This window comes from Strigops habroptila, chromosome 3 (genome assembly GCF_004027225.2).
Source record: "Strigops habroptila isolate Jane chromosome 3, bStrHab1.2.pri, whole genome shotgun sequence".
NCBI lineage: Eukaryota > Metazoa > Chordata > Aves > Psittaciformes > Psittacidae > Strigops > Strigops habroptila.
Genome location: NC_044279.2, coordinates 32,712,705 through 32,732,349, shown reverse-complemented (window position 1 = coordinate 32,732,349; position 19,645 = coordinate 32,712,705). Strand labels below are relative to the sequence as shown.

At 44.5% G+C, this 19,645-nt stretch overlaps 1 protein-coding gene and 1 long non-coding RNA gene across 5 annotated transcripts in view; one reads left to right on the top strand and one right to left on the bottom strand.

Annotated features, from left to right (window-relative positions):
• SCAF11 (SR-related CTD associated factor 11) overlaps positions 1 to 13,991 on the top strand; it is a 51,568-nt gene extending 37,577 nt beyond the window's left edge. For all 4 annotated transcript variants that reach the window (XM_030479868.1, XM_030479865.1, XM_030479869.1 and 1 more), the window contains exons 11-15: positions 517 to 3,033; positions 4,853 to 5,202; positions 7,954 to 8,172; positions 10,652 to 10,771; positions 11,131 to 13,991. In XM_030479868.1, coding sequence (XP_030335728.1) covers positions 517 to 3,033; positions 4,853 to 5,202; positions 7,954 to 8,172; positions 10,652 to 10,771; positions 11,131 to 11,259 — 3,335 coding nt within the window. In that variant the 3' untranslated portion in view covers positions 11,260 to 13,991. The remainder of the gene's footprint in view (positions 1 to 516; positions 3,034 to 4,852; positions 5,203 to 7,953; positions 8,173 to 10,651; positions 10,772 to 11,130) is intronic.
• Positions 13,992 to 14,294: 303 nt separating this feature from the next.
• LOC115605465 overlaps positions 14,295 to 19,645 on the bottom strand; it is a 6,702-nt gene continuing 1,351 nt past the window's right edge. The window contains exon 3 of the long non-coding RNA XR_003990609.1: positions 14,295 to 14,860. This is a non-coding gene — a long non-coding RNA (uncharacterized LOC115605465). The remainder of the gene's footprint in view (positions 14,861 to 19,645) is intronic.

The following is a 19,645-nucleotide window of genomic DNA, read 5'->3' as shown; positions in this document are numbered from 1 at the left end:
ACAAGAACTCACGTGCTGCTATATGTGACTTATGATAATTCTTCTTATAGCTTTAGTTTTGGGGTTAAACCCCTAAGCTGGCCCAAGACTTTCACTCTTTATGCAGTTTGTTAGGTGCTGCAGGCACCCTAGGTGCCTTGTGGCAGAGTTTTAAGTCCAGTTTGCCATGGAGCATGCAGGGTCTGTCTCATAACTGGTGAAAGAGTTTGCACTGTCCCAGCATTTGATTTTGCAGAGAGATACGCTGTCATTGCTGCTTCTGATCAACTGCTTCCCATGTGGTCATCCGCTGATGGCCATTTAACAATGTCACTGCCTGTAGTATTGAGGCTTCACTGCCAACAGGCCTAGATTACAGAAAGCCAGGAACTGCTATATGCTGTAGCAGCATTTCATACTGGATCTTAAATTGTATTATTTGAGGATATCTGTCAGACCAGAGAAGGTAATTTATATTTTTAACTGTGTTTGGATAAATGGTTATTATCAAACTTTAATTAATTCTGCTTTTATTAGAATCTTTAGGTAAAGGATATGCAGTTACATGTACCCAAGAAGGAGAAGAGAAAAAGCAAGCTTCTGGTTCATCTGGTGCTAGAGGAACTAGAAGAAAATCGATTAATACTACTCCTAGAAGAAGGTCTGCACGAAACAGCAAAAATGAGACTCTGGGTCCATCTCAGAGCTCACCTCGGTCAAGCAGTTCAGCGTGCAGTGCCCCTGATGGCAACAGCCCATCTCTGAATAAATCTCCTTCAGAACCAGAGAAGGCTCCTCCAAAACGGAAGTCTAAACGAATAGTTAAACAACAAACACCAGTGGTTAAAAAGAAACTGAGAAGTTCTGCACGTTCTGAAAAGCCACCCATTGATTCAGTGGAAGATGATGACATTGCTGAGCCTGAAGCAGTTGTGACATTAGATGAAGACCATCAGTCAGATAATGAAAGCACAAGCCTTCCACAGAAGGATAACACAGAAACAGAACCTGCTAATGGATTGGAAAGCTGTTCTGAACATGCAGAAACTGAGGAAACTACAGGAGAATGTGACAAAGATGAAGATACTTCAGGCAATGCAGATGCAAGTAGTTATTCTGTCCAAGAACCTCCAATACTAACTCTAGGAGGTGAAAATCAGGAAATCAAAGTAGAAGATGTTACTGAAAAAGATGTAGATCTTAAGAATCAGGAGATCTGTGAAGATACTCTTGAACAAATGGAAACAGTAGCTAGTCCCAAGGGTGAAGTATGTGATCATGCAACTGTTGAAAAAGTAGATCAGACATTGTCTAGTCCTCAAAATGAATTAATGGAGAATATAGAAACTTTGGCAAAAGTAGATCCACCCATAGCTAGTCCAGATAATGAATTGTTGGAATGTCCAGAACCTTTGGGAAAAGATCAGCCATTAGAGAGCCCCAAAAGCGAATTGCCTGAGTGCCCAGAAGCCATAGAAATAGATGATTCCAAGGCTGAAGAGGAAACAGTAGTAGACTGTGCAAGTGCAAATACGGAAAACTTAAAAACTGTTCAAGATGAAGAACCAGATACCTTAATACACAGTGTTTCTGTGGACAGTACATCAGAGCAATGTTTAAAAGAGAGTGCTGTGCCAGAAAGCGAAGAGGGTAGAACTTCAGAGACACCCCAGGTAAATGCTGAACATAAACATTTTGGTGAGGATAACAATGAAATGATACCGATGGATTGTGATTCATTTTGCAGTGACCAGAATGAACCTCAGATTGAACAGTTACCACCAGTTGAAAGTACAGAGCAAGGCGAAGTAAACTCCTTACAGTGCGATGTGGAAAACTGTGCATCAGTTTCAGGACTTTCTGATGAAAAAGATGAAACTGCTCCTCAAGAGAGAGAGTGCCAGTCAGAACTCAAGAAAGATAAAAAGACTCGAACTAGAAGATCTAGGTTTCACTCTCCATCGACAACTTGGTCTCCTTCTATGAGAGAGGGCAGGAAATCTCAGTCACCATCCCCTAAAAGAGAGATGACCAGAGACAGGAGCTCACGATCACCCAAGAAGGAAGCTGGGAGGGAGGGAAGGAGATCCTTATCTCATTCTCCAAAGAGAGAGACACTCAAAGATGAGAAAAAAACGCCATCTCGATCTCCCAAAAGGGAAACTATCAGGGAAAGCAGGAGATCATCTTCTCGGTCAAGAACTAAGGATTTGTCTCCGAGGCAGAAATCTAGATCTCGAAGCAGTGATAGAGATAGTCAGAGAAGAGATCGTGAAAGAGAAAGAAGAAATAGGAGGTGGTCTAGGTCACGGTCACGATCTAGGTCAAGATCACGATCTAGGACAAGAAATAAAGGTTCTTCATTCTCTAGAAATGAGAGGGACAGTCATTCACCTCGATGGAAAGACAGATGGACAAATGACAGCTGGAGGAGTCCCAGAGGAAATGATCGATACAGAAGAAATGATCAAGAGAAACAGAATGAAAGTCTTAAAAAAGAGAAGGACAATACAGAAAAAACCAATGATGATCAGTGTTCTTCAGACAACAGGAGGAATGATTGTCCAGACTGGGTAATGGAAAGGATAAACTCTGTTCCTGAAGTCAGGAACAGAGAGAGAGATAAATCACATTGGGAAGATGGCAGGCATGACAATTCAGGACACTCTTGGAATAAAAACTATGGTTCAGGTTGGATTCCAAATAGAGGGAGGGGTCATCGTGGCCGAGGTGGGCGTGGAAGAGGTGGTTTCATGTACGGAGACCAGAGTGAAAATCACTGGCAAAATAGAAAACCTGTCTCAGGGAACTCAAATGGTTCTGGGAATGAAACCTCAAGGTTCCCAGAACATCAGCCATACAAGCGTAAGAATGAACAAGATTACTCTTTCGATACACCTGCTGACAGATCTGGGTGGACATCTGCATCCAGCTGGGCTGTAAGAAAGACTTTACCTGCTGATGTGCAGAATTACTATTCAAGAAGGGGACGCAACTCATCAAGCCCACAGTCTGGATGGGGAATGAGACAAGAAGAGGAGGTGCCTGAACAAGGTATTCATAGTTTTGAAACATAAGAGCTTAGTCACAGCTGTAGTAGCTGAGTAAAATCCAAGCCATGTCCTGTCTCAAACTGATTGGTTCTTCAAAATAATTTGGGGTGAATCCATAGTCTTTTTGCAATATGGAGGGGTTTAGGTGTGGAATTTGGGGATTTCTGGTGTTCTGATGGCTTTTTGGTTTCACTTAAAGTTCGTGTTTAAGGACTATGCATCTGAAGAGTGCTACTCAAGTAAGTTGATTTGGCTGAAAAGAAATCATATCCTCTTCAAGGGTACTTTTAGCATCTGCACACCTTTTATTTAAAAAGGGTGATTTTTTTTCAGGGAGACTTGCATTTGCCTTCACAGCCCCTCATGGTAGATTCTATCAATGACAAATCACTATGTTGACATTTATCTTGCTTCAAAATAAGCTTTTCTTCTTTAAATGCTTTATAAAAAAATCTAGGGAGATTTATAAATGCAAACCCAATACTTCTACTGTACTTCAGCATTAAAATTCCTCTAAAGCTTCAGTAGAAGTCTCATATTTTGGAGTATTTTATATCTAAAAGGTAACTGCCCTGATAGAAATAAACTTTCTTGTATTGAGTTAACTGTGGATGAGATTAATTCTGAATAGCTAAGAATTCATCCACAGATTTTATTAATGCCCTGAAGTATCAAAAGTATTTTAAAACATGTGAATTGTATTTAAAAACTATAAAATCCAGTTCTGAAGGCAACCACACTTGCACTTTCCCGTTGTCTCCTTGTTTTGTCTTTCATTTTTATCCATTTTCATCCTATATGCCAGCAGGTTTCTTCCTCTTTCAAACATGCAACGGTGGCTTCTTAGTTTTGGGACAACTTTGTCAACCTTCAATCTGCTGCAGGCAAAATTTATTAAACCTTTAATTGAAAGTGTGGTGTGTTTTGCAGCCTTTAGGTCTAGTTGAGGAACAATCAAACTGTTACATTCACTTCCAACCTCAGTGTTTCTGAGGTTAGCCCGTGATCTTTAAGAAAAGGTGATTTGGGATGAAGCATACGGGTTTAAATCCTATTCCCTGTGAATTAGGTAGCAGTGGATTCCTCAAGGAGGGGATTCTAAGGGAAGGACATCTGAGCTATAATCCATCAACTGTTTCTTAGAACTAATTTCTTGCTGCTTGTATCTAAATGTCAACTTTTTGGCTTCTGTTGAAGATAGAATGAGATACTAAAGTCATTTTTTAAAGAAGTGCCACCCCAAGAGGTTATTTTTTACTCCTGGACTTTACCTTTTGTACCATTACAGGGCTTTTGAACAACTCTTTCTGAATATGAGCATCTTTGAAATTGGTTGAGGATATTTTATTATTCAGCGGAAAAAAACCCAGAAGAGTATTTCTGTAGTTAACAGAAATGTACAGAGAGTTTGTGTGAATCGGGCAAAGGGGAGCAGAGGATTGCAGCATATGACTAACCTTCTGCAATTGCAGAAGCTGGAGAAGTTATGTTGTCGGTCTGCTCTTTGCTGGTGAATTACTGTTTCAGTGTGGTGAAATAGTTTATTAGCTGTGCTATGGGAGCAAGTAGAGAAAATAAATACAAATTCAAACAGCAGGCTTCCATAGTAACCTGAACTTTTTTTAACTCCAAAACTAGCATTTGGCTCCATGACATGTCTGATGATGAGTGCTGTGCAATAGCATAATGCAGTATCTTTAAAACACTCAGATTATAGACAGCTTTTTGATATTCCATACTTTGTGAAGAGTTGGCTCCACTTTTGCTTTATGAATTACAGATTTTCTACTTCATATACTGTCTGTTTTTTCTTTTGATAGATCCAAACCTCAAAGACCAAGGCAACCAGCAGAGTGATGGTTCTCAATTACCAATAAACATGATGCAGCAACAAATGAATGTAATGCCACAAGTGAATGCACAGCACCAGCCTATGAATATCTTCCCCTATCCAGTGGGTGTCCATCCTCCTCCCATGATGAATATGCAACAAAACCCTTTCAACATCCCCCCTCCAATGCCCATGCATCATCTCCCTGCCGGAGTGCCTCTCATACAGGTAGCTGCTCCCACAAATTTGTCTCAGGGATTACCTCCACCTCCACCTCCACCCCCACCATCTCAACAAGTCAACTACATTGCTTCACAGCAAGATGGAAAACAATTGCAGGTATGCTTTATCAGAAGCCATGGCAAGAGCAGTATCAAGTAATATCAGTTTAAGGGTTTCTTATATTGAATACCGTAGTCTCGATAAATTTATACTTGCAGTTTCTTTCTCTCTTGCCTGTCTGCTTCCACCCCACACCAAATTTAAAGTGAAGATATCCATGAGGATCTAAGTTGGTTTGGGGCTGTAGCTTTTAAATAATAAGGCACAACACCATAACCGGGTTTTGTGGTAATGAGGTGTTCCAGGTGGTAATGGAACACTGAAAAATTTCATCAGTGTTGTCCATTACCTTTTTCTTCTTACGAGCGCCCCATTTCCAAAACTAAGTGTTCCCTTTGAAAACCTGATTTTTAAGCTTTAGGAAATGTTTGACCCCCCTTTTATCAGTGTGTAGGAAGTGATCTAAACGTTGTCGTTGCAGTTCTCATCCCATGGGGTCTACCAGCAGAGGAAAAATTATCAAGTGTTGCATGGCACCCAGTTGTTCCACACTTCCATTCTCCAGCTGTCACTGTCTCCGCAGCTTCCTTGCACATATGCATTTTCTATTCTGTTCAATCTTTTGAGCCTTTTTGTTAGTAGTTTCCAAGCTTTCTTTGCTATGTTCTGCCTCCCCCTTCTTGCCTGATTCTCCAGGGTTTTGCATGCTCTGTTTCAGACCTAATTCCCACTTCGTTTCTCCAATTTCAAAAAGACTGCTGTGCTTGGGGCAGGTCCGACCATCTTTTTGTGCCTTTCAAGACACCTTAAAACAACCTTCATGTGTTGCGCTCCTTCTGTAGCCAGCTGTTTATATTAAGAGCTTTTATATCAGGGAAAGGAATATGAACAACTTCCAGCAGAATGCATGGCCCTGCAAGGAGACATAATGCTGCATCTGTGATGTGTAAAGGGTTCTTCAGGGGTTGACTGAGGTTTGTGCTTTTCTTCTGTTGCAGGCTGCTTGCTCTAACCTAAAATGCTTTCCGCTGCATTCCAGGTTAAAAAGTGATGTTGTACAATGATGGTTTCTAACCCTCTGTTTTCATCCATCATCTCTAAAGATTGGAAGTAAACTGATGAAATTGCCTATGTTCTTTTCACCTTCAGCTGCTGTTACCATTCATATTCATTAACTTAGAACAAAAGGAGTTTTAGTGGGAAATACTGAGGGGATTGTTATAGGCCGTTTGAAATAAAGTATACTCTGCAAGGTAAAACAGTAAGGAACCATTGGAACTAAAATGCTGGTAGACTGCTTGTTGATTTGATCAATGCCTGCTGTCCATAATTAAAATATTTTCACAACTGGAAATCCAGTAGGTTTAACCTCTGAAACTGTAAGAAGTCACAATGTAGGCTACAAACCTCTGTGAAACACAGTATCTAGTGCAGCAATAAATGTGTTTCTATAAAGATGCTCGTATTGCTCCAAAATACAGTTATTTGTTAGCAAAGCCCCTGTTACGTTTGTTGCTCTTGCCTGCTTTTGTGGAATGGTGTCCATGAACCTGAATGCTCTTGGGAGCTGCTGCTGCTTTTTCTTTGAGCTTTCACTGAACAAGTCCTTGGTGGTAACACAATAGGAATTACTGACTACTGCAGGACTCCACCTGTCTATCCTTCCGGTTGAAAGGAAGATGAAGAGAGCGCACTGGTGACTGTTAGCATGCTGGCAGTAACAGCGCAATATCTGTGTCCTTTCCAAGGAGCTCAAGTTCCTGTTTCATTATTTTTTCATCTGGATAAACACAGATGTAAAAGAAGTTCTTTACCATGACGGTGGTGAGGCACTGGAACAGGTTGCCCAAGGAAGCTGTGGATGCTCCATCCCTGGCGGTGTTCAAGGCCAGGTTGGATGGAGTCTTGGGTGACATGGTTTAGTGTGTGGTGTCCCTGCCCATGGCAGGGGGGTTGGAACTAGGTGATCTTAAGGTCCTTTCCAACCCAAACCATTCTATGATTCTGAGTAATGGCAATTAGCCACAGGAGAAGCAGCAGCAGTTAGGTTAGCCTGCCAGACACAGGTTGGGAGGGTGCGTTCTTGGCTTTTGCTAGAAGTCAGCTGTCTCTGAGGTCTGAGAGCTACTTAATTTCCCAATTCCAAAGTATCAACAGTGCCTGTGGTCTTTTGGTGATGGTTGGAAATGTACAGAAAATGGCTTTTCCTGAAGAACAGATCCTGCTGCTTCAACCAGCATTTCACCTCTAGGCTCGAGTAGGTTTGTAGGTATGTTCATGGATTTGAAATTCATTTGCAAGTTCAAGCTGATAACAAACATGAAAATAAACGTTTTCTCAAAGCAGCATCGTTATGATGCAGGAATGCAGGTGTGATCTGAGGTAACTTGTATGTGTGTTTAGGTGCTGACTTTTAAAAAAATGTTAATCTGATGTTAATTCAGTGTCCACTCTGTGACAAGTAAAGAGGTTTTGCAGCCGTAAGGTTCCTGCCCCTTGTGCTAACTAACACCTTCCATGCCTGTTTGCAGGGTACTTTGGTTGTTTTATCACTGGGATCAGAGCAAGAATCTTCACCACCACCGTGGTGGCATGGAGGAGACTTTACTTTTCGAGCTTTATTTTTTCTCCTCTGAGTAGATTTGATACAATGTGCGTACCTTCCAGAATAATGAACAGTGTGGAAATTAGCTGATGAACCAAAGCATGTTGTATTCGTGCTCTTTCTATAGCTGCTGAGGCTTCTAGAAAGGCACATTGTCATGTTGAAGGATAACTATATTAACTACTGATAACTTTTTAAAACAGGGTATTCCAAATGCTGCTCATGTAGGTAACAACATGAGTGCTCCAGCCTTGCCTGCTCCAACAGCAGTCCTGGGAAACGCAGGAACAGTTCAGGGTCCAAGCTCGGGTAATGCAACGTCATCCAGTCACATCAAGAGCGTTAATGCAGCTGTAAAAGTGGGAGAAAACAAAGCAAGTGTGACAGTGGAAGCCAGTGCAGATAGCTCGAAGAAGGACCAGGCAAGTTCAGAGTATACTTACATATACACCGTTTTATGTATTTATATATAAAATATATATTAAAATTTTATGTATTATATATATAATTTTATACACTAAAAAATAGCAAACCATGACAGTACCCTTCTGTGTAGTATACTCGATACCATCATGTATGTGGTACCTTTGTGGCAGCTGGAGGACATAAACTAGCAAGCTTTTTTTATGTAGTCTCCTTTAAAGCATCACCATTAAAGAATATTACTTTAATTGCTGTGGGACAACATTCTGGTCTGAGTAGAGCCCAGGCAACTTCATGAGAGCTGAAATGTGAGTGATTTTTCTAGTCTTTGTAATAACTTCTTTTCTGTAAAGTTTTAATCTGTGCTCAAGAGTGTTGCATCCCGACTAGAAGAAAGTGCAGCAGGAGGGCCAGGAGACCTCCATGGGTGGACAAGGAGCTGCTGAGGAAACTTAGAGGGAAAAAAGAAGCTTATAGAAGGTGGAAGCAAGGACAGGCGGCCTGGGAAGAATACAGGAACATTGCCCGAGAAGCTAGGGACCAGGTTAGGAAAGCTAAGGCCCAGCTAGAATTAAGTTTGGCAAGGGATGTAAAAGATAACAGGAAAGGATTCTATAGATACGTAGCAAATAAAAGACAGGCTAGGGACAATGTAGGCCCTCTCCAGAAGCTATCAGGAGAACTGGCTACCATGGATTTGGAGAAGGCTGAGGTTCTTAATGACTTCTTTGCCTCAGTCTTCACCAGCAAATGCTCTGACCACACAACCCAAGTCTTGGAAAGCAAATGCAGGGACTGTGAGAACGAAGACCTTAGGCCCACTGTAGGAGAGGATCAGGTTCGAGACCATCTTAAGAACCTGAACGTGCACAAGTCCATGGGACCTGATGAAATCCATCCACGGGTCCTGAAGGAGCTGGCGAATGAAGTTGCTAAGCCACTGTCCATCATATTCGAAAAATCCTGGCAGTCAGGTGAAGTTCCCGATGACTGGAAGAAGGGTAATATAACCCCCATTTTCAAGAAGGGGAAGGTGGAAGACCCGGGGAACTACAGACCAGTCAGTCTCATCTCTCTGCCTGGCAAAATCTTGGAACAGTTTCTCCTGGAAAACATGCTAAGGCACATGAAAAACAACGAGGTGGTTGGTGACAGCCAACATGGCTTCACTAAGGGGAAATCCTGCCTGACCAATTTGGTGGCCTTCTATGATGGAGCCACGGAACTGATGGACAGCGGCAGAGCAGTTGATGTCATCTACCTGGACTTGTGCAAAGCATTCGACACTGTCCCACATAACATCCTTGTCTCTAAATTGGAGAGACATCAATTTGATAGATGGACCACTCGGTGGATAAAAAACTGGCTCGATGGCCGCACGCAAAGAGTTGTGGTAAATGGCTCGATGTCCAGTCGGAAACCTGTAACGAGTGGTGTCCCTCAGGGATCGGTGTTGGGACCGGTCCTGTTCAACATCTTTGTCAGTGACATGGACAGTGGGATTGAGTGCGCCCTCAGCAAGTTTGCCGATGACACCAAGCTGTGTGGTTCGGTTGATACGCTGAAGGGAAGGGATGCCATCCAGAGGGACCTTGACACGCTTGTGAGGTGGGCCGATGCCAACCTTATGAAGTTTAACCAAGGCAAGTGCAAGGTCCTACATCTGGGTCGGGGCAACCCCAGGCACTGCTACAGACTGGGCAGAGAAGAGATTCAGAGCAGCCCTGCAGAAAAGGACTTGGGGGTGTTGGTTGACGAGAAGCTTAACATGAGCCGGCAGTGTGCGCTGGCAGCCCAGAAAGCCAACCGTATCCTGGGCTGCATCAAAAGAAGCGTGACCAGCAGGTCGAAGGAGGTGATCCTGCCCCTCTACTCTGCTCTTGTGAGACCTCACTTGGAGTACTGCTTACAGTTCTGGTGTCCTCAACATAAAAAGGACATGGAGCTGTTGGAGCAAGTCCAGAGGAGGGCCACGAGGATGATAAGAGGGCTGGAGCACCTCCCATATGAAGACAGGCTGAGAGAGTTGGGGCTGTTCAGCCTGGAGAAGAGAAGGCTGCGTGGTGACCTCATAGCAGCCTTCCAGTATCTGAAGGGGGTCTACAAGGATGCTGGGGAGGGACTCTTCCTTAGGGACTGTAGTGGTAGGACAAGGGGTAATGGGTTCAAACTTCAACAGAGGAAGTTTAGATTAGATATAAGGAAGAAGTTCTTTACAGTGAGGGTGGTGAAGCACTGGAATGGGTTGCCCAGGGAGGTTGTGGATGCTCCATCCCTGGCGGTGTTCAAGGCCAGGTTGGACAGAGCCTTGAGCCACATGGTTTAGGGCAAGGTGTCCCTGCCCATGGCAGGGGGGTTGGAACTAGATGATCTTAAGGTCCTTTCCAACCCTTACGATTCTATGATTCTATGATTCTATGATAAAATGCTGCATCTTCAGGCAATGAAAAATAACAGTTAAGTTTGTGTCTTCATCAGAAACTGTTAATTCAAGAAAAAGCGGCACAAGAGGTCAAACTAGCTATTAAACCCTTCTACCAAAATAAAGACATCACTAAGGAGGAATATAAAGAGATCGTGCGGAAAGCTGTAGATAAAGTAAGTTGACAGAGTAATCTGAAATGCCTACATCTCAGTTGAAGTGGCGTTTGGGGTGGATTTCTTAATCTATCTTGTGGGCACAACTGGTAGTTGCTGGGAAAGGGGAACAGGAAAAGCAAAAATACTTTCTCCATCCCCGAGAACTCTCTTGGCTCCTCGGAACATAACACATTCACTGTGTGAAACGGATGGGAATTCAGAAGTATTTAGGAAGCAGTTGGGAAGTATTGGGAGTTTCCAAAGTTCTGCCTGAGGTGGAGAGACCTGGGCTGTTGGGAAAATAAGTAAAAGGTTTGGAACTGTGGCAAATCACCAGCAAGGTTTCAAACAGGTTCTTTTCTTTACAACTGTTTTAGGTTTGCCATAGCAAGAGCGGAGAAGTTAATTCTGCAAAAGTGGCAAATCTGGTGAAAGCCTACGTAGACAAATACAAACATTCACGGAAGAAAAACCCTGAAGAGGCCGTTGCCTGTGAAAGGAAGTAGAATGTGCTTTTGGTTGTTAATTTTCTTCTATCTGCAAAGTGCAATTGCAACATGAACCGTTAGGTGAAAATTGTACATGACGCTGATTTGAACCTGGTTTTGATAAAATTATTTTTCAATGTAGTATATAATGTTTTGTTCTAAAGAAATAGAGATCTACAGGGCAACTTCTTTATTCCTTTTTAAAAGCAGATGTCTAAAAAAGAAATTAAAGGTGTAAAGAAGAATCATTAGGGATGTACGATTGTGTGGATACTTAGATGTACAGCATTTTGACTTGAATAACAGAGTGCATTAAATTAGAAACTTCTGAGTACATTGGGTTTGGAACAGGTATGTACAGTACATGTAATGGGTCAGATTTAAAGTGAATTTTTTCTTTTTGATTTCTCCCTAATTATAGTAGAGATAAAGTAATGTGTTGCCTTGACAGAGATTTCTAGAGTTAACTGGACAGGCTGAATGCAGGGGTCACAATGTGTATATAAAAAAAGCACATGGAGTTGTCTGAACAGAAGAACTGTTTAGATTTTAAAGAGAAAAATCATAAACAGTGAAAGGCAGTGCCCAGAGCCATGGGCGCTGCACGGCTGTTGTAACACCAAATAAAAATGATGCTGCTTGGTTTTGTTTGTACATTTTTCACTTTGTTTTAAGATAGTGGGATGAACTTGAATGACTTTTATGTGCTGAAAGCCCTCAATCACCACACACTGACAACCTCAGATCATGTCTAACCCTGCCCCTTAGCTAGTAGGGAATTAGTATGCTAGAACTGGAAGTTCAGAAACATAAACCAGTTTCTTCTTCAAGTCAAGTGAAGGAAGTTGGAATTGGTTCCTAGGCTCCCAGCTGATCAGAGAGGGCCACTTGTGCCCATCTTAGCTGCATAATACTTTTCTTCATTAACTAGGGACTGCAGCATGGATCTCCAGATTGGTATCAGTGAATGGGTGCAATCTGAAGTCACATGCAAGAGCTTTTCTACTTCCCCTGAGCACTTTTGTGTAGGGAGGTTAGTAGAGGTACTGCAAGCATTTTAAAAGCAGGTGTGGGGTCACTGAATGTGCCAGGGGAATGCCTACACCTGAGGTAAAACCGGTTTTACTGAGGTAGCAGCAGAGACACTGAGATCATTACATGTTCCTTATGGAAAGAACAGCTTGGGATCCCTCCAGATTTGAGTGGAGGAGGAGCCTTACTCTGAGGCAGGAATACTTGTTCCCTTACTCTCAGACAATTTCAGCTACCCCTCCAGTCCTGCCATGCAGCAACAGCCTTTGGCGTTGGCTCAGCCTGGATTCTGCTCCAGCCCCAGCTCTCCTGGCCCAAAACCATGACTAAACCATTTGGACAGAAAATAGCAGTTGAGTTTTCTGAGAAATTACCTCTTTGTAGCCAGTAGTTCCCAATTTAACTGTTCTTGGCAGAAAACCCAGCGTTGCCCTGTCAGTAACTTCTGCAGAGGCCTGAGGATGAAATAAGGGACACACACCTCTGTAACACACACATGTAGAGAGAGAGCTACATATGTGTAAAAACTGTGATGTTTGTCACAACAGTTGATCGCTTGGTTTTAACTATAACTTGCTGCAGACTTAATGAAGCATTTGACTGTCTATATTTATTTTTGTGTGCCTAAATAAAAATCCTGTGTAAATTAGAAACAGAGATAATACATTTTCTACAGTCAAGGCAGGTTTTAGATTTTTCAGAGTACTCAGTTTTACACTGTGGTAGCAATTTGTATGATCTCTTGAACTATTTTAAGCTAAAATGGGTTAGCACTTTCTGAAAGATGTTGTAGCAAATTGCTATGTCTCTCCTGGTTTATCACGCCGTGCGTACTTAATTTCTATATTTCCTTTTCCTTCTCTGAACTTCTAGATTTTAATGCCTTTTTATATCTTTTTACTCTATACAGTCGAGCCTTGCTATGAAGGAGAAATGTTCTGTGGGTTGTTTTCCCCTTATAGAGGAGAAGTGGGAATGGGGTGGGAAGGGGTGGAGGATTCAAACTGGGACATGGGGTCACTGATGCCTTGTTTCACAGCTCCTGGCTGGGAGATAAGCTGTCACTTGCTGCCACGTTGCTGGGGCAGTGACTATAGTGATGCTCCACTGTATTTCAAAGCATAATGAAGAAGATGATAGATAGAGTAGCATGTGATCAGTAACTTCATTTTTTACAATGCAATACTTCAGAACTTACCAGAAAATACGCGGTTCGATACAATGTCTGTGTTGAATTAAAAAAATGCATTGCCTTAATCCGTAGCCTCTCCTCTCATTTTTCCTGAAGAGCAGTAAGGAAGGCACGTACCTCAACCTCGTTGTCATGGGTTTGTTAAATAGCATGGAAGCTGGATTTCTGTTTATTGGATCTCCTTGTGCCGCAGGTCCCAGCGTGCGCTGGAGGCAGGGGATGGGGATGCTGAGCCCCCGGGTGGTGGTAACTCCGTCGAGCCAAATTGCCTTGAGGAAAACAATTACTGTGTACCTTGTGCGAACTGATGCAGAGCAAAAGGGTTTTCCTTGCACTCCTTCCGCGGTCTCACTGTGCCTGCTGCTTGAATGTCTCGCCCTAAAGATGGATCTTGTGAGCACAGTCTTGTCAAAGTCCATCATACGGTGTCTGTAGCATAAGGCTGGAGTGCTGTCTACTGAAAAAAAATACTCTAAAACTAGTTTTGTGTAGTGCTTAACACTTTCTAATAAATCCTTTTCACTAAGCTGGCAGTAGTCCATGTTTGGTCTTAAACAACTCTGGCTCAAGTGGTTTAATACCAAGGAACAGCTGAGGGAACTTGGGTCGTTTAATCTGGAGAAGGGGAAAACTGGAGGGAGGGACACCACCTTATCAGTCTATAACTGCCTGAAAGGAAGATGGAGATAGGAGGTGGCTGGTCTCTTTTTCCCAAGGAACAAGTGATAGGAGAAGAGGAAATGGCCTCAAGTTGCACCAGGGGAAGTTTAGACTGGATATTAGGAAAAACTTCTTCAGCGAGAAGGTGCCCAGGCGTTGGAACAGGCTGCCCAGGGCAGTGGTGGAGTCACCGTCCCTGGAAGTGTTCAAAAACCATGTAGGTGAGGCCCTCAGTGATACGGTTTAGGGGTGGACTTGTAAAAGTCTTTACCAACCTAGCTGATTCTACAATTCAGAAAGCAATGTGTAATTACTATTGCTTCTGTACATATGCTTACTCCATGTTGTCTGGGCTCCTCCTCCTTACCATCTTGCTTGTTTTCAGTCAGCCTGTCCTCACCCTGCCTCGCCTGCATGCAGATGCTCCAAGCTGAAGAAAAAGAACCAAATACATGTGGCAAAATGTCTATTTACTGCGAGTGCTGCAGTGGTGACTTGAGATACTGGGTCTTGCAAAACATTGTGGGGTTTGGCCTATGTTCTGATCTGCGGCGTGGACCACACAGGGGCAGGACCCAGACCAACCCCGCCATGTCCTACACACCATGTACCCATCACAACAGTGGGGTTCGCTGGAGGAGCCCATGGGGGATTCAGCATTTAGGAGCCCACCTTCCTGGGGAGCTGTGTTCCAGACATCTCTTTGCTTTCTAGGATTAACCCCAGTGTACTTGCCTGTGGTGCCTCTGCAGACCACGCGGACACAAGCTGTGTGAGAGCCTGGTGCCCTTCAAGGCAGCTGGCTGCCTGCTCCTTGACATCCCAAGTGGATTTGTTGGATTTGGGTTGGTTTGGCTGGGCAGTAACATCCAGGGTGGGAAAGGATCCTCTTACCCGGTACTGCTCTGAGCGTGTCTTGGTTCTGTCACTCTGCACTTACTCATAGATGGTCTTAGGGAAGAGCACACCACTTTGAGGAGCAAGGGTGGATATTAAGGTCAAGACTTAGGGGCTTGGTGAGGAGGGAGTCCCAGAGGTGTCAGTGCCTTGAGGCCAAGTCTTCAGAAAGAAGAGTGCTCCGAGGCCTGTGCTGCAGCTGTAACCACCTCCTGAAGCTGCAGTTACAACATTCACATTAATCAATGCTTTATAAAAAAGTAGGGACAAGAATAAGGACAATAAAGTAGAAATGTTCAAGGCCAGACTGGACAGGGCTTGGAGCAATCTGGTCTAGTGGAAGGTGTCCCTGCCTATGGCAGGGGGGTTGGAACAAGGTGATCTTTAAGGTCCCTTCCAACCCAAACCATTCTGTGATAACCAATTTCATTAATTAAAGAGTACTTATCAGATGCAGCAGCTTTCAAAATAATGGAGCATTGATGGAGATGCACTGACCTAGAGATTAAGAAAACAAAGCAAGCCCCAACACTAAAAGCACAGGTAAGTGCACAGAAAGAGCTGAAGCTGTGGCAAGGCGCAGGCTGGGAACTCGACTTAAACTTGACTCAAACTTGACTCTCACTTTTCCAGTGTTACTCACTCACCACTCCCATGGATTCGCAGGCCATTTCGAGCGATCCTCATTTCCACAGACTGCAGTAAATCCAGGGGATTACAGCAATGCAGTAGGTGCTCATTACACACAGTAAACAATCAAACCCAGGGTGGAATTCAACACAGAGAAAAATGACTGCAGGAGCCAAACCCGAGGAATTTTGGCAGCAGGATGTCATGTAATTAGTCCTAAAGTGTTCAAGAAATTAGATCTGAAACCACTGAATTTTTTATGAGGAGCATCAATCAAAAGCGCCGGTGATTCCTCGATGCTTCGGTGCAGCAGCAGGTGGGATGAAAGACAGTAATAACTCTTGGAAGTTAGAGTTTACCTATAAATTCCAGAGCCTCTTACAAAAGCTTGGAGTTCTTGAGGAGCAGGACGGCAGCTTGCACGTGGTGGGTCAGGGCTCCGCTAACACCAGGCAGGAACATTGCTGCCTTTTTCCTCCAGGAGTCAGAGGGACACCTGATGTGCAGTATTTGCGGTGCAGACATTGATCAGGCACACCGATGACCAAATCACAGCCACCGACTTGCTCTGCCCAAAGCTGAGAGGAGAGTAGAGCTTCTCCTTGCTGCCTGCAAGCATGAAGCACCCAAAAGGAAAGCTTTCTGTTGAGAGCATCTAGGAGGAAAGGCTGACCCACACTCAGCTTGCTCAGGCAGCATTATTTGCCACTGTGTGGCACCTGGCAGTGAAATTACCATCTCAGACTGATAAACAATAAGACATTCCCCCTGAAAAGACAAGGACACATCTTGGAGGCACAAGACCTGCCTCTGATTTGGTTATCTTTAATGCCAATACACTACAGAGCTGCTGCTGCCTGTGCAAAGCACGTGGCTTTGCTCCATAAGCTCAGCTTCCCCGAAACACGAGGGATTCAGCAGCCAACACCGGGGGGAAGCCCCCCCCCCCCCAGAAGGTGCAACCCTGACCTCCCTCTCACTGACACAGTGCAGCTCTGCAGCCACCTTGTCAGGCCAAAGAGGGCACAAGGAGATGGACTCTGTGGCCCTGTGCCAAGCCCTCGGTGCCGGCCCAGTGTCCCAGGGCAGCTCCCAGAGGGGAACTCAGTGACTGTTTAAACTTCAAGAGTTCTGACCAACACACAGCAACAGCTGGCACTGGCCACTCTCTATTGGAAGAAGTCCCGGCCCTTCTTCCCTCACTGCTCCCTTCACTTGAGACCGGCCAAGCAGCTGAGCTCCAGCTCACCTTCCCGGGGGCCAGGCCAGCAAGGAGCCCACCAAGGCCAGCGGCAGAACTGGGATGAAGGTATGTCATGGTTAGAGCCCAGCCGGTAACTCAGAACCACACAGCCGCTCGCTCACTTCCCCCCTTCTTCCTCCCCCCGCTCCCGGAGGGATGGGGAGGAGAATCGGAAGAATGTAACTCCCACAGACTGAGATAAGAGCAGTCCCGCAACTAAGGTATAATACAAAACCACTACTGCTACCACCAATGATAATAACGATAAGGGAAATAACAAGGGGAGAGGATACAATTGCTCACCACCCGCCGACCGATACCCAGCCCGACCCGAGCAGTGATCTGGGCCTTCCGGGTAACTCCCCCCAGCTTATATACCGGGCATGACGTGCTGTGGTATGGAATACCCCTCTGCCCAGTTTGGGTCAGGTGTCCTGTCTCTGCTTCCTCCCGGCTTCCCCTCCTCCCTGGCAGAGCATGAGACTGAGAAAGTCCTTGGTCAGAGTAAACATAACTTAGCAACAACTAAATACATCGGTGTTATCAGCGTTGTTCCCAGGCTGAAAGTCAAAAACACAGCACTGCACCAGCTACTGAGAGGGAGAAAAATGACTGCTGTAGCTGAACCCAGGACAGGGTACAACCCCCTGTCCTGCAGGACACATTTCATACTTATTTCACCACCTAACTGCATCCTAAACAACATAAACCCAGAGAGCCCTGCCCAAAGATAAGGAACAAACTGACACTCAGGTAGAAGGAAAATTTAATCAGGACAGCAAACACCTGTGGACTTGCAGATTTAAAACCCCGGAACAGCACCACCAGCAAATCATCTCAGAACACAATTCGCAGCAAATCCACCTGAAAGGTATTCAAAGGCTACTTTAAAACAGCTCTTCAAAAGCCACCCAATGTAACAGCAGAAGACAGATCTTACCGAGATTCATCTTTGTGAGAGTTTTGTTACTCTACTATCACGTTTCTTTTCACCTAAGGAAAAAAGAAATCATGCTTTTAAAAGCTATTGGCTCAGGTCACTCTCTGGTTATCAGAGACAGGGAGAAGCCAGACCCAAATGGCGATGACACTGCAAGCAGCAGAGAGTTGTGATACAACACATGAAACCCAGCAGCCCATTAAAACCAACCGAAGCTGGTTTTGAAGCTGCAGCAGTTTAAGGGCACAGTCATTGTACCACAAACTAACTAGTGATAAACGTGCTCCTTATAATCAGCCTTGCATTCTCCATCACTTGAAAAATGATCCATGAACTCAAAGCGTTCGATGTGGAATGCCCCCTCACCCAACGGATCCCACCCTGCAGACCTGCAGCCCCAAGCGCTGCAGGTGCAGCCTCTGCCACGCAGGACCTGGAGCAACCTGTTGGCTCCTCAATCGTCCCCTCACTGCCAGTGCCAGGCCCTCAGTCACCTCACCCAGCAGGCGAAGGGATGGCAGCTGCAAAGCCCTGCGCAGGGGCCCGTGCAAGGACACACAACAGCACAGGACTGCCCGGTAGGGAGGCAGAGGAGGGACGCAGAGCACAGCCGGGTGATTATGGGTATCCATTAGCTGCTGCATGCCACCGTATCACAGCAAGCTGCTGATTCATCTTCCCACAGGGCAGGGCAGAATGGGGATCCCCCTGTCATGGCAGGTGAGACACTTCTGTGTGCCGTGACTTGCTGCAAGCCACAAGGGAGATGCGTGGCAGTGATGAGAATTGAACTCAAATCTCACTACGTGCTCCAGCTAACCCCTTCCCGGCTAACCCCTTGGAAGCTGGAGAGTGAAACTAGGAAGAACGAACTGAAAACAGTATTGTTAGTAGTAATATAATTATTTGCAAGTGCTTTGCCCCACACTGCGGGCAGGCAGGCAGGCAGGAGTTAACATTGACAGTTGGTCACATCAGCCTGGCCTCGTGCTACAGGAGAAACACCAGAACTGTACCATTGAGCAATGTAAATTAACAGGGAGAAGAGCTGATCTAAAGGTGAACAACTGTGATACTTTTTCTCCTCCCAGGCAAGGCCGTTGCAATAGTTTTCGGTCAGACCATATGCCAACAAAGCAGTCTGTTACTGTGCTGACAGCAAAACAACCTCCAGCAAACTTGGACTGATGATCGAGGAATAACATTTACATTGGCAAGAGGCACTTTTAGTGCCCTTACTACACTGCGAAATGCTTTAAAAGAAGAACTTCAACTGTAAAACCAAGAGACTTCCTCATTTTAAAAATATACCTAACCTAGAATTAGTATAATATAGTTGTTATCTTTTCCCCCTGAGAAGTTTTTAGTCTTCTTCAAGAAGATAGTGTGGAGCCAAAGCCAAAGCAGGTTCTTTATGACTGTGCTCCTGAGGTGACGCTCGCTGGAGACCACAGGTCATTTTCCACCAGTTGGAATGAGCAGTGGTGTCACTGAAGGAACTTACAATGAGGAAAATACACGATAGAAATGATGCATTTACCTGCTCCAAAAACATCCGTAACTGCAGCATGCTGTGTACTGAGTGGAATACAAAACACATGTTGCTGGTTGCTCTCCCTGTCAGTGAACTTCCAGAAACGGGATTTGTCACACACCACTTGGAGCTGTGAAGAGTTGGGTGACAGCAAGTCTGCATCGAACTCCCACACACCACTATTACACTAACAAAATACAGATGAGGCAGAGCTGGCAGCCAAAGCACAGCATGTACAGTTATGCTGCCAAGGTACCTGTGTGCATCCCCCACATT